Raw genomic sequence first — 15,620 nt, forward strand, 5'->3', positions numbered from 1 at the left:
ACAATTCCAGGATACTATGCGATTCATCCGGGATTGGATGAACTGTAACCAGCTGAAATTGAACTCCGACAAAACGGAGATAGTCATCACAAAGAGTAAGGTGGATCGCTGGGTTCCATCACTCTTGCCTAGTGAGATAGGTTCTCTGCCTGTCCCTAAAAAGGCGTTAAAAAGCCTTGGCGTCATTACTGATGAGGAGCTTCCGTTTAAGCAGCAAGTAGGCGCCATTACATAGACAAGCTTGAACCAACTAAAGCACATAAAAAAAGATAAGAAAATTTCTCACCAGGGAGGCTCTGATCCAGGTCATAATAGCCTTAGTCACGTCCAGAATTGACTATGCCAACTCTCACTACTTGGGCCTCGCTAAAATCCTTCTGCGCAGACTGCAGTTAATTCAAAATCGGGCAGCCCTACTAATATGCTATTAGCCCAAATATGGCTATATCTCCTCCATGACGAAGGACCTTAACTGGCTGCCAGTTGAACAGAGAACCAGGTTCAAGGTGTGCTGCATGGTATTTAAGCCCCTGTATCTGAACTGTCCTGCCTTCATGAAGTCACGGATCAATAAGTATTGTCCTACCAGACAACTGAGATCTAGCTATCTATATTACTTGGTGGTCCCACTGTGTAAAAAACAACGAACAGGAGGTCGTTGGTTCTCCATTATTGCTTCTAGAGTCTGGAACACCTTGCCAGTGGACCTTAGGTCCACTGTAAACTACAACAGATTCAGACAACTTCTGAAAAAAATGGTTGTTCAAACAGGCTTACCAATAATCAGGGACTTAGGCTGTATTAGCATTCCAGCGCCAAGAGACCGGTTGATGAATGTGCGCTTTAGAAATACTCAGTAACATAACATACCATTTGGCATTAGCATATATTTGCATACATTCCCTGCACACGCCATGTTATGTTTTGTAGTGAATTCTGGATTCCAGGAGATTGTGGATATTGGAATCCCTGGCTGCACAGCAGTTGAATTGGAGCTGTCCTGCTGTACGGACGAATTGCTGTGATGCCATCAATAAACCTCTGGACTTCTGTTTAATTGGATTGTTTATTTGCAACAATGGGGACGAGTAATTGAGGTATCCTGTTATCGTTCGCAGCACAGGAACGGATTACCTTAACAATCCACGTTTAGAAAGCTCATTCTTGTGATTTCCTGGATTACCTCGTGGTTGGATACTGAAGAATCTGTGGATTAGTAGCGCTTATGGATAGCGGTGTGTATTTGTGAATTTTAAAACTGGATTTAGCTTTGGATTGATTTCAAGTATTATCTTCAATACAAGCAACCGTTGGAAGGTGTTTTTTCTTTGGATCTCTTTTTATTAACATTGCTCATACCATCAAACAATACAGGACATTTAGCACAATGCATGCGGTAAATTCCGCGTCTATAGGACAATGACAGACCTTCAATGGCACATGTGAGACAAATGACAGTTGGTATTAAAGTCCCAATCCTCCCCCCGTCTGCCTGTACTTTCGCCATGGCCACTAAATTTTCCACCATTTTTTGGTGCAGCCTCTGCTTTTATAGATAGTTTCTTGGAAGGTGTTTGTTTTTGAAGTCCTCCATAAACAGTTAGATGGATACCGTAAACACGCTGCATGGCGGCCATTTTAGATTTAGAATAGTCACCGGCGAGTATCAGTGGTGCCTGCAAAGTCCTTTTCAGGCATTACGACGACCGTTTCATCCGTTCCGAGCATTGGTCAGTACTATAGTTTTGATATTGCTTTTCTGCTTTGTGTATCTTAATTCAAGATTTAGCATAAAAAAGTATTCCGTCAACATCAATTCCAAGTTAAGCGCACCGGTTACTTCATTGTACAAGGTGTTGTAAGACATATAAGGGAGTTGCTGTGTGTTAATACTAAACAGATGCTATGCAGTTTGATCTCTCAGCTAAGTTCTTACAAACTAAAGGTGATCTCCCTACTCCATGGATGCAGTGGAAAGAGGCCATAATAATCACACCAATTATCCCATATCCGCGCGTGCTTCTGGGGGCAGCACTGCGCTTCGAAGACCGGTTTTGCTTGACGGCCGCACCATTCAACCCCTGCCCACCTGTTGGTGGCTTCTCCCGCTTCCATATGCGTGCCACGTCCCGCTTGGCAACCAAACAGGCCAACTCTGGGAATGCATGTGCAGATTTGGGTCCCCCACTTCCTCCAGCAGCCCAAGCAAAGCAATTCGGGGAGTAAACTCCAGACCTCCCCATAAACCAGTCGTTGACTGGGACCAGATGTGCCACCAGGGAATAAAAGTAGATATCTGAGAGATGTCAAACAGAAATTTATGTAGTGAGTGGAACGCTACTCTATGTTGCAAAGGCCCACATAAATTGGGTAATTTTTGCAGTTAGGAAGCGAAACCATTTGCGAGGAATGAGGTATAGATAATTGCTCAGCACGTACAAGTAGCGTGGCAGGCACATCATTTTAAAGTGGGCCGTGCGCCCCATTGGGTTCAGTGGGAGTGTGGCCCAACGAGGGTCGTGATCAAGCCTCAGGTCCAGACCTCAGAAGTTAAGCGCCCAGGCCAGTTCCGGCATGGGAGAAACGTGGAGCCCTAGATATTTAAACAAATTATGCTGAGTGGGAATGTTAGGAAACCAAACTTCTCCTAGAGCATCACCCCTCTACTCTACTAGGCAAGATTTGCCTTCATTAACCCGGGGCCCAGACGTCTCGCCGTAGAAGTTTAAGACAACGGGGGCCGGAGTGCTGAGGGGTACTCAAGAACAAGAGCATATTGTCAGAGTATACCTACATGCGATCCTCAAGACCAACCCCCCCCTGCCAGCCCCACACATGAGCATCACACCGTATATGCTGCGCTAGAGGCTCCATCACCCGGGCAAAAAGCAGGAGCCGGACAATGCAGCGAAGACCCTCCCTCAGACCAGCCCGACTAAGAACCCCATCCAGGAAGCCCCACGACACTGTGTTGAACACCTTGGTAAAGTCTATCAACAGGAGAGCTAGATTACCATTGAGGTCTCCTAATACAATGTTGCATACGACGACCCGGCATGAATCCGCACTGACTCAGGTACACTAGATAGGGCAAGGCTTTGCCCAGCCGCGCTGCCAGCACTTTGGCATAGATCTTGATGTTTGTGTTGATCAGTGAGATCAGCCGCTAAGAGGAACACTGATCTCTAGGCAACCCCTCCTTAGGTAGGACCACGATTGTAGCTCTGTCTAGTTCCGGCAGGAAGAAACCCTACTGCAGGGCCATCGCATAGAGGTTCAGAAGATGGGGACAGAGGGCTTCACAGAAGCATTTGTAGTACTTAATGGGGTACCTGTCGGGCATGGCCGTTTTGCTAGTTTGCAATTCTGACACTGCAGCACACACCTCCTCAAGTGTTAAAGCTTGGTCCAATTCCTGGGCCAGGGCCTCCAGCACAGCTGGCAGAAGTATACTATCTAGAAGAGGAGTGGCGATTTCTTCAGGTGGCGGAGGGCATATTCAGTATAACCCCCTTTAGAATTACGCGAAGGTCGCAGCAATCACGGGGATCTCCGCCCGGGGACAACCTGAGGAGTCCCGAATCACAGGGACCACTCGTTCAAACACTTCTTGGGTCGCCAGCCAATAAAGTAATTTACCAGACTTGTTGCCTGAGGCATAGACTCTCTGTAGAGGTCTTTCAGCACCGTCTGGCCTCCTCTAGGGAAACCTGACGCAGCTCCGTACGGACCATGGCCAGAAGAGGACAGGACCGTTCACTGTCTTGACACCAAAGTGCAGCTTCCTCTTGGAGTATTCGGGCCGGGCGCACAGCACAGTGCGCCTCGGCCTGGTGAACAAATCCTTTAATTCGTCCTCACGGGGACGGTTTACTTGTTGCCCATAGTGTCGCTGCTGACTCCACCGAGTCTGCATCAAGCTCAAAATATTGACGTACTTCCTCTTCAACAAAGGCCTCGCATTCTGAATCCCGCTAGTACTAGGTGCTAAATCTCCAAGTCAGCAGTTTGGGCTCCCCACAACAGTAACAGCGGGACATGATCAGAGATTCCGCATGGAAGTATGCGTATCAAATTAATCAAGCAAATCAGTTGCTGGAAGCCATATCAGGTCTATATGGGAATCCACTGCATGGTTGGTGGATTGATGAGTGTATCCCGCAGATTGGGATGCCAGGAGCACCACGCATCACAGAGACCCAGTGAGTCAACCCAGGAAGACAGACAAGATGATCGGGAATGTCTGGCAGGATATGGAACAGAAGAGGCGCCGAGGACAGAGTCTGGAAATATTAAAGTCATCCCCAATTATCGTGACTCCCACGGGCGGGGGGGAACTCAGCCCTATTGTGATATGGAGTAGTTTTGCAGAATTAACCTCTTGTATAAGAGACATGCTCACAAGGCCATAGGAAATAAACCGAGACACAATAAGTCCTGGCTTGATAAGGCTTGCAGAGCTGCAAATACTAGACTATGAAGGGAACTGAAGTGCTCCCCCAGGGATCAAGAAGCAATTGATTGGTTTACACTCTGCCTTAAACAAGAGAAAGGCAGACCTGAAAGATGGGAAATGGGAAGCCTTGGTATCTGCTTGTCAGATCCAGACCAAGGACCCCCAGGCTTTTTGGAAGGCGGTACAGGGACACCCTTGTTACTGGTGTGTCGCCTAATAAAGTGAATCCCCATATTGGCCATGAAAGCTGGAGAGATCACTTTAGTGGAATTTATTATTCTAAGCTTCTATCCCAGAGAAAGGAATGGCTGATATCCTATGCCTTTGAACATTCAATTTTCCGCTGAGGTCTTGGAAGGCATCCATAACAGCCCCTCTAAAAAAAAGCTCTAAAAACAGATGGAGTTCCCACGGATATATATAAGGAAAATCCAGGGTTTTGGCCCCCTTGCCTTTTTAATTTTATAAATTCTGCATGCAAAATTGGTGTCACTTCCTCATGGCATCAGGCCATAATCGTGCGAGTCTTTAAAAAGGGAAACGCACATGACCCAAAGTGTTACTGCCCAATTTCATTTTTTGACTCCGTCACTAAAATAATTGGGAGTAGCATACTGTACTGTTTGCTCTTTTGAACTACGGAGTAGATTATATTGGGTTAAGGGTAATAGAGAAAGCGAGTTGGTTCCCGTACCTTGGGTTGATGCTTGATAATGAATGCACTTGGGCCCGGAGTGTAGGGTACAGGAAAAATTATTTATTGCATGCGGTTGGCTCTAGTTTTTCTCTAGCGGTCTTGATAAGGAAAGGCCCATATCCCCTATTCTAGAGATTTACAGGAGAAAGTGTCTCAGGGTTATGGGGCTATAGGAATGTGGGAACTATACAAATTGAGGAAAACAGAGTTTGTACGCATGTGCTAGGGGCATAACTTTCAATAGTGCAGCAGGTGCAGAGGCATCAGGTCCTAGACGTGTTATGGGACAATTGAACGCAATTAGTGACTGTATTTTACCACCCAACCAAGAGTGGAAGCCCATTTTCCTGTAACCATAGCTCATGGGGCCATGGCACACTTGCTACGCCACTGGTGAGGTCTCATACTGTTAGGGCTATAATGTCAAGCTGCCTCAGCATATTTAGGGGACGGGGTCATTTAAAACAACACTTTTAAGTGGCTTCTGATTCAGAGTCGGTTCATATAATAACTCTGCATTGTGCAACCCATCAGGAACTAGGTTTGGAATATGTTGAAAATCTGATTAACCTTGCCTCTTTATTGCTGTGGAGTTCAATTTGGTTAAATGAGGAGGCTAGTCTAAATCGAGCAATTATTTTACCTTGTCTCTCCTGCTCGCATGGGTTTAAATCCACTGGCTTACATACATCAAGGAGACAACTTGTGCCTTAAGCGGTTCCTCCATTTATGAAGAGCCAGCGGATATTTCTAAAAAGGATAAAGGCTGGGTCAACAAATGTTTTATTATCTCCTAGAAGGACTCGGAGAAGGCAGGGAAGTAATGAAACCCGCCGTCCGAGAATACAGTCTTTTACAAACCACTCAGGGGGTGGGCTTAAATAGTGTTTTCACACTGCTGTTTTTATCTATCCATGGTGCCAGCAGTCAATTTTTACAGGGATTGCGTTTTTATTCCGAAAGTGATTATCCCCGTTTAAATATTTATGAACGTTTTTTTCCTATGATGTACCTTTTATGATCTGCTTTTTTGAGATCGAATAACGCATTTTAATTTGAATGTTTTTTTCACCTCATTGTGACAGCTTAATGCGGAACATGCCACATTTGGTTAGTGCATGCCCAGTATTAGAATCACCGAAGAGGATAAAGAAATGATCAGATCTTTTCAAAGGTCTAGTCTTCTCCATATCTTTGGCCATATAAATCCCTCTTCTGACACTTATGGCTCTGAATAAAACTGTAGGGGAAAATATATAGATGTTTAAGGTGGAATTTTGAGAGTGCTTTGGGAATAAACCAGGGAATTGTCATTAAATAAATTGAAATTTCTTGTCCAGATCATTGAGCAAGTAACCACAAAACGTGTAATACGATTAAAAACACAAATAAACCTGAACTAAACAAATACTACATTAACCTACATAAAGAACGAAAATATCTTATCAGGATAAACAAAATAGAAATTGGACCCTTAGGTAGAACATTAAATGCACGCTCATTGGCATAATGTAAACGCAAAAAACTTGGGGTCTATCTGGGGTTCAGGGAAACTCTGCATTAGTCTCCTTCCTCGGTTTACAGGTTTTGTGGAAATTGAGTCAACAGTGGTCCTATATCTAGTATCCACCTTCAGGCTCAGTCATCCTCTTCACTTAACATTAATGAAGGGTCTGAGCGAGGACCTCCTAAGACTATCATACCAAGAGCATAATGGGAAAGTGAATTAACGTCTGCACTACTATATGGATATAAACACTCATGTGGGTAGTGCAGCTAATTGCCCACTAGTAAACTGTGATGTTTTCTTAATCTTGAGAACTAGTTCTAGTAGAACATTTTCTCTTTGACAATTTATGTATGCCCTATATAGGCATTATAGCAGGAAACACATCAGCTTATGAAGAACTGTTCCCAAAGGAAGTAGGATTTTGATACAGGTCTTTAAGTTTACATGATGCACAACCAAGTAGAAGTACGCCTTCAACCTGATAAATGAAGCAGCAACGAGTAGGAAAGTAGTTGATCATGAGGGTACTAGGGAGGATAAGACAAGCAGCTGATTAAAGCAATAGTGCTGTTTTATCTAGGTACTGGAATGTCAACTTGGCCTCTTAGGCTTAAAAAAAGTGTGTTTCTCATGATAATTCCCGAAGACTCTTTAGACACGGCTGTAGCCCAATCGCTAAACAGAATTAAACCAAATTTGGCAGAAAGCTAGATTTTGGTCTGCAGATTGTACTTTGTTGTTTGGTGTAAATCTGTTACGTCGTTGTTGAAAAATTTAAGGCAATCCAAATTTGCATATTTGCGAAAGCGGCTACTTCATGAATATTAACGAGCTCGTGCAGAAAGCTGTAGAGCTCTGATTGGCTGCCAACACTTCAACCAAGAGGTTTTGGCAGCTGAAGCAGAGTCCACCCAAAAAAAGTGAAAAAAAGAAAAGGGGGAAGGGTAGGAATACCTTGACCCCCAGCTTTAGGACCAAAAAAAAGCATTGGGCCAAGTACCCGGGGCATTCCTTCTTAATTAAATTAAAGGAGAGAGGAGCACGTGGCCCCTTCTATGAGCATGTTATGCCCAGGGGACCACCACCTCTGTTGGGCTTATGTTAAAATTATGGCAGGGGGGTCGTGCAGCCCTCCCAGGGGCCACTACCTCCCTGGAACTAAAAATAAATGAATTGGGAGAGGGGAGTCGCGTGGACCCCCACCAAAGGACCACCAACCGACTGGGGCTTGTGGTAATTCAAAATGTGGGGGGGCTCATGGACCCCCTCCCGTGGGCTATAAATTAAACTAATGGGGGGTGGGAGTGTCAGGACCCCACTCTGAGCCCCAGGGACCACCACCTCCCCAGGGCTACAATTAACATTAAAGAGGGGAGCTGCAAGCCCCCCGCCCTTCTTGGAGCCAATTATGGCCCTGGGGGCTGCTCCCGCTTGCTGAGAATGGAGTTTTCGTCAATTTCCTTTCCGCTGTGAAGCAGACAGGGAAACAATTGAAAAGTTTGCTCTCTCAGACAGGGTGCTCCATGTTTAGCAGCTCCCTGTCTGTGAGAGCAATGCTGGCTCTCCCAGGAAGAGTGGAGCCTGCAGAAACCGTTGGGACCTTCAGGTTCCCCTGCAGTCCCCAACAGTGGAGCCAGCCTTCAGGGAGGCCGGAGGGCCGATCGAAACCCATCATCCCAGGGGAGTTTCAGAGGTGCGATAGAAACTGCTCCTCCCTCTCTCAACCCCTGGAAGCGGGATGTCCTCCAGCCGGAGTGGCGCCTCTAGGCCCGGGTCGCGCTTGGGCCGGGCGGCCATCTTGGTGCATGAAGTGGGCACGCGGGCCCGGGGTGGCCGAAAGGAGAGAGGCCATGGACGAGGGTGTCCGGGTTGAGTGCGTGTGTTCTGGTGGAAAGGCTTGGTGAGGCCGGGGGATTGGGGCCGCCGGCAACAGGTTAGGTGATGTGGGGACCAGTAGAGCCATGTTACGAGGCCGGGTCCAACAGTCACTATCAAACAAACAAAAAAAATGGAATATTAGCACAGTCGCACCAACTAAATCTGGCCAGCGTCAGCTTATTTAAATGCCACCATCACAACCTCACTACAAAGCAAGTGGGTATGTTGCTTTTCAAGAACTCAAGATTTCTTTTTCCAACTTCCACCAATTTTTCTTTTTTTATATTCCACTGGAACAGTTTTAAAATCTGCTAGTCAACACGGCCAAAAGATTGGCTGATGAACTACTGATTCGAATACAAGCCGCCGAGAGTGCCTTAAAACACGCAAACCCTATTCCTAGCTTCAAATCTAAGCTCACGGAACTTAACAACAAAATTGCTGAACACAAGGAGTACCTCATGAAGCAGAAAGTTGTGAAGCTGCAGAAGGACATTAAACACTTTGATAAAGAGAAGGTATATCCTTATCTCAAGGCGGATTATGTCCCAGCTAATACCAACTACCTATCTGACTCTAGTACTAACTCCTCAAGGAGAGGTTCATCCAGCACCAGCGACTCCAGTACAGACAACTGGAGGCCTAACCAATACAGAGGCAAGAGGGGTAAGCAAGGTTATAACACCTATCCACCACCACAGTACCAGGGCTCAGCCTTTTGGCAATACCCTTTGTTCCCCCAGGGCCCACCCCAGTTTGGACCTCATTGCCCACCCCAATTTGGACCCCAAGGCATGAGCCAACCTTTTTTAGGCAGAGGTTGGGGCAGAGGGCGAGGGCGAAAAAGAGGCAACCAACAGGAGAAGCGGGTACAATGGGAGGAACCATCCCACCAGGAGTCACACCAGCAAAAAACCAACTTAGTAGTCAATTTGTCATCTAGGCAACTGACTGAAACAGAAGATGCAGTCCTCCAGAAAGGCTTAGGATTTGTTCCTACTCCTAAGGTGGACCTCTTCATACAGACCTGCGAATTACAGCAATTCTTTCGCAAGATACGCCTTAAATCTTTCTTTGAGGGCAAGGATCGCACACCTGACGAGGATTCGGGTTTACATAACCCTTCCTCCTTCACCCCCCACAGCGGGATGGTACCTAATGAAATTTTAACCTATGAGCAGGCAGTATTAAAAGATGTGAAAGCCTTGACAGGACTCAAACCTTTTAAGAACGTCACTAAGAAAGAGATGTTGGCTATTGAATCACTTGCCAACGACTCAACCATCGTCATTAAACAAACAGTCATAATGGCGACAACAGACTATGACACAGAGTGTCTCGGACAATTGAGCAATAAGAAGTACTACACACCTATCCCAAGGAATCCAACTGAGCGCCTCAACAAAACCATTATGGGATTGGTTGAGTCTGCAGAGAGTCAAGGATGGCTAAGTAGGAAGGAGGCCACCTTCCTCATAAAAAAAGAACCTAAGACCCCCTACTTTTACATTCTACCTAAGATTCACAAGGGGGTCACACCAGGACGGCCGATAGTGTCCGGGATTGACTCTGTTCTAGAACCAGTCACAATTTTGTGATCACTTCTTACAACCACTGGTGAAACTTACACCATCATATATACATGACACTACTGATGTACTACGGTTACTGGATCAACTCCAGGATACCGATCAAATCACCTTCCTCATTACTCTAGATGTGGAGGCCCTCTACACTAAAATCCCTCAGAGGGCCACTCTAGAAGTTATGGAGAGAATATGGAATACATCAACATGGGAGTCACCTACTCCACCTTCCTTCATTATGGAATGCGCCACACTAGCCCTGACCGAAAATTTCTTCGAGTACAGAGGTCAACTTTACCACCAGACACAAGGTACTTCCATGGGAAGTACCTTTGCTCCTAGTGTGGCCTGCCTCTATATGGCATCCTTTGAGGAACAACACATCTTCCATGACACAAACCCATTCCGCAACAACATCCGTCTATGGAAGCACTTTATAGACGACATCCTGATCCTTTGGACAGGAGATCGCAATAGCTATAGCGATTTCTTTAGGTGGATTAACAATTTCAATCCTTACCTCAAATTTACCATCACTGCATCCCCGTCCAAAATAGCCTTTTTGGATTTAACCATCAGTATTACAAAGGGCAATTTCATTACCACCATGTACAGAAAGGCCACTGACCGTAACAGCCTGCTACATTTCAACAGCCACCATCCTAAATCTCTCAAAGAGAACTTGCCCTTTGGACAATTTTTGAGAGTTAGGAGGAATTGTAGCACTTTGGACGAATACAAGAGCGAATCAGCTATTCTGGCACAAAACTTGACTGAAAGACAATACCCAAAGAAGAGTATCGCACTCTCTAGGAAAAGAGCACGCAACTATCATAGAGACGGTCTCATGGAACACAAGGTTAAAAACAGGACCGAGGTGCTGACTTGCGTAACCACGTTTACACCAGCCTCTAACCAATTGACTAAGGTGCTGAAAAAACACTGGGGCATACTCAACACAGGCACCACTAACTTTGAACTACCCCGGTTTGCATACAAACGCTCCAAGAATATCAAAGATATGCTTGTACAAACCAGACCCAAACCGAAGGAAAAAGCCCCACAGAGTACACTGTGGCACTTGCCCATGGTCAGAGGACACTACCGTGCGGGACATGCAGTGCCTGTGCTTTTCACATCAGCACACAAGACTATAACACTCAACACAACCTTTATCTGGGAAATGAGAACACACACTAATTGCAATACTGCTAATTGCATCTATCTCCTTACATGCCCCTGTGACCTTCACTATGTAGGGATGACAACCCGCCCAGTAAAACTGCGAATTTCAGAACATCGCAGCAATTTTCGCTGCCATAAGAGTAACACCAAAATGTGTGTTCATTACCTTGAGATGAACCACTCACCCGACTGTCAAATGGGTCATTCTTGAAGCCAACCCCAACACAGCTAAGCAGAATCTGTTTGCGAAGGAACAACGCTGGATACACCGCTTATCTTCCGATACCAATGGTCTCAATGAAGAAATCCCGTGGGGTTCGATTAAGATTTAACATAACAAACCTAACCTCTGTTCATCAACCGTTACACCCACCATTCTTTGGCGATGGTTTATTCGCCCATTCCCATTTTTTATCAATAAAGATCAAGCACATCCTCCAGACCACGTCATGGCACTCTAGAACTGCCTTATATTTTAACAATGACTTGAGCGAATACAAAGTGAATATGTCAACATCTAAATATTATCCTCTACACAAAACGTTACATCCGCGTGACGTGATTCTATACTAGACATACTCAACCACTTACTCGTATGAGAGCACTTGTTTTCCACCATTCACGATGGATATATCAACACCATTCTAAGATGGCCGCCATTTACACTTGCTCTATCAACTGACTCGGACGACCCCTCCCCTAGTCACATGGCATAACGATCAGGATAAGTCTGTCCTCACTTTTCATTGCGTTACCTCCCGGACTCGGTGGAGTGGGTAGATCGCAAGAAGCAGCGTGAGGAATGCATATGTGAGTAACCGTTACCCTAGCTCCCCACATACTTGACTATTGACAAACTCGATCGCTACGATAGTGAACACCTTTCTTTAACTTACACGGCACTGTCGTTAACTCTTTCTTTAGCAAAACTCCCCCGGGCCACACAGGTTTTAAATTACAGTGCGCTACTTTCATGGGTTCAAAAATTCATTCAACTTGGGGGACATTGAGCGGCACCATTGTATTTTGCAACCTATACACCAGCCAAACTCCCCCGGGCCACACAGGTTTTAAATTACGGTTCGTTACTTTCATGGGTTTCAAATTCATTCAACTTGGGGGACATTGAGCGGCACCATTGTATTTTGCAACCTATACACCAGCAAATACGTTAACGGGCTGATTGTCTTGTCAGTCAACATCCCCGCTTGCTAATATTACCGATACGTTCCACCGGACGATAAAAGCACCCACTTCTGAGAGGTCGACAACACAGTCTAATATGTACTGAATCGGGGGCAATCTGTTACATCATGAGACCCTCCCATATTCCTTAACTTACGGTGGTCGCCACATCACCACACATCTTGCCCCACCTTTTGTTGTAGCCTGAACCTTTCACCTAATAGTGGATATACATCGGGGGTTCAATGGTATTTAACACCAGGTAACGAATTACATATACAGCGCTTACTAATGCCAGCAGCTCAGACAATTGTTTCCGGTTTTAATCTTGATTTCAATCTGCCATTCACTATAGAAATTGTGTCCTATTGGTTTATTTGATTAACGACTATCCATAGACCTGGTTGACCACATGTGTACTACCTACATGACTTGTCAAACTACATTCATTTCACTTCAGTCTGGTTGGTGCTATTACTTGTGCTCATAGAGTGTCCTCTTTCAATCATTCCCCTCAAATTGTGTTGTCTTTCATCGCCTAGTCCTACTTTTTGAGGAACTCGGACTCATGCGTAATCCACCAAGCACTGTTGAAGTCCGAGCAATTACTGATTAGGGTGAGTCTTACCTTTAGATTCTCTGCTGTACTCATTGGATTTCCACAGAGGCGAGTAGTCACTATAGCTCTTTTAGATGTAGATAGTTCCCTTTCTTTCTTTGTTGGTCCTGAAGAATCGAGAGTACATCCACTCTATGCGAGAAACATGTTGACCCATACCTTTTAGCATAGGACACTCTAACACAAGACATTACACTCGGGCGAGTGCCTTGCTCACACGTTTTTAATTAGGGTAGGAGACCTCCAGAATAAAAAGTCAATTCATATTAGGCACTACTAATCCTGTTTTAAATCACCACTGCACATCTACACTACTCTGGCCCCACACCCGCACTTCACCATACGGCAGTTGGATAGAAGATCTCCGACAAAGTGCCCCTTATCTAGGGAGCCCGTTGGGTATTGCATCGCCGACCCGACGAGGAGCAGCCCATATGATGAAGCATGACACCTGAAAGGGTGTGTGAGGGCATTAATATCCAACACATGGATTCCCAACCTTAGACACATTGTCAAATTAGTTGGATCCAGTCTCCTTTTTGACTCTACCACAGAGGAACGGCATACACTCGAATTTTGTAATTCCTTAAAATCTGCTAGCCCATCAACAGCAACTCCTGAGCAAACAGTACAGGTTTGGTATCCATGCCACTGGCACCCTCCATACTCATGGCTTGCTGAGAATGCGGAATGACAACAGCCACCTGCAGGTGGTAGGCAGCAGGTAGCAGCATGGTTCAAACCTGTAGCAGTGGTGTAAAGTCCTACGGGAAGTACAGACCCAGCAAAGTCAGCAGCAATATTCTGTTGCCAGCATAGCCCTGCCACAGGCCCACAGCCACAAGAAGAATCAAAGTGCTGTGTTAGCCTAAGTCGACTATCGAGCATCTCAAATGTTAGACAACAGGACTGCACAACGTCAACAGCACTGACCGCGAGCAACCCACAAAAAAACAAAGCGGTCATGCTAAACTGAGCATATCTTAAAGCAGGAGGAAGGGGCATAAGCTTGATTAGAACAGTGTTGAACAGAATTTTCTAGTCTACTAACAGACCCAAAAATTGCATCAATTCAAGGAGCAGCTGTCACTCATTCTTTTTTTCTTTTACATGTACATATTGAACTATCTGTAATGCTTAAGATACTACCCTCAAACTGCAGGATACTGACTCAGCTTGGGCTTAATTGAAACCAACGGTGCTTTCTGTGTATACTACAACAGAGAATGCAGTACATGATACCACCTACATTGTAAATTTCTCCAAGGGACTAGTTTTAGAATGTTGGTGCTAGTGGTTGGTAAATGCAACACAAAACTGCAATGAGAACTATTTTGTCAATACCCAACTTTAAAGCACACCTCTAGAAACTCCTGCTCTATGTTTGCATAGAGCTCATAGGATCACCTTCACATCAGGAAACTGTTCAAAGCACTTTAACTTTCAAGACTACAGTACACTGCTCTGTGATACTTGTATGTAATAACTCTATATTCATGGACAGATAGTTGTTTAGTCTCCACTGCGTACAGAACATGACATGTTAAACAATGTGTGTGTATACACACATTGCATTTTTCAGTCTGACTGCACAGACCTGAATTTAACAGCCAGAGATTATTTCAGTGGCCATGTCTATTTACTGTTTATCTTTCTGTAGCTGGGTTCTCCAAAACACTCAGACTCTTTAAACATAATCTCACTAATCTATTGCAACCCCCTCCCTAAAGAGATTGGTACTGTTTTACTAAAACTAAACTGAATTAAAACATATACAGTTACTTCATCTTAGCCAACAGTCACCATTTCTGGCAAGGCTTTTCCAGTATATTAAATATCAACCAGGAAAACTTGCCCTCAAAATTGTCCACAGCTGTTGCTGCCAGCTATGTGCTTCTCTTGTTAGCATTAACATTTATTTTACTAATGAAATAAGCCTACTTACCTCACGTACTCTAGCCATCGAGCATTCTCTAATAAAGACAGCCATTTCTCTTCCGTTTCATCAAATGGTTCTGCAAAAGAGTAAATGTGAACATCAAGTCACCATTAACCGTTTATAATAGAAATCAGGAAATGGGAGTCATAGTCAATGAGTTATGGCTAGGAGAAAAACATTTAATCTGATACGAAATTTACTTTTATTTGGGAAAATCAATTATATTTAAGTTACATCACATAATCAAACAAATTTCAAGTGAAATTCAAACGCTTCCAAAATAAATATGCACATTTAAGCAATCCAATGTCAGTGATTTTTGGTCATGTTTGCAGGCTTGCCTATGTAACAGACGCAAACCATGTAACCAGGCAGTAATTTAACGAATGAACCCAAGAGGTTCTGCCATCTATTCTGTGTAAGGCAAATTCCTGAGCATTGGTTACAGCAAGGTTACTCAATATCATTTCTCACTGAAGCATTGTGCTTTTAACTGATCACCTACAGTTATTATTGACAAGCTGATGGAAATGACGTTATAATAAAACAATATCTCTGTGATAAT

General features: G+C 44.7%; 1 protein-coding gene across 1 annotated transcript in view; it reads right to left on the reverse strand.

Moving 5' to 3' along the window:
* Positions 1-15,620, reverse strand: part of MTMR10 (myotubularin related protein 10) — a 436,359-nt gene that overhangs the window by 65,969 nt on the left and 354,770 nt on the right. Inside the window, exon 11 of the mRNA XM_085644093.1 lies at positions 15,062-15,131. Coding sequence (XP_085500219.1) covers positions 15,062-15,131 — 70 coding nt within the window. The remainder of the gene's footprint in view (positions 1-15,061; positions 15,132-15,620) is intronic.

The sequence above is a fragment of the Triturus cristatus genome, chromosome 3_1 (assembly GCF_964204655.1).
Source record: "Triturus cristatus chromosome 3_1, aTriCri1.1, whole genome shotgun sequence".
Classification (NCBI taxonomy): Eukaryota; Metazoa; Chordata; class Amphibia; order Caudata; family Salamandridae; genus Triturus; species Triturus cristatus.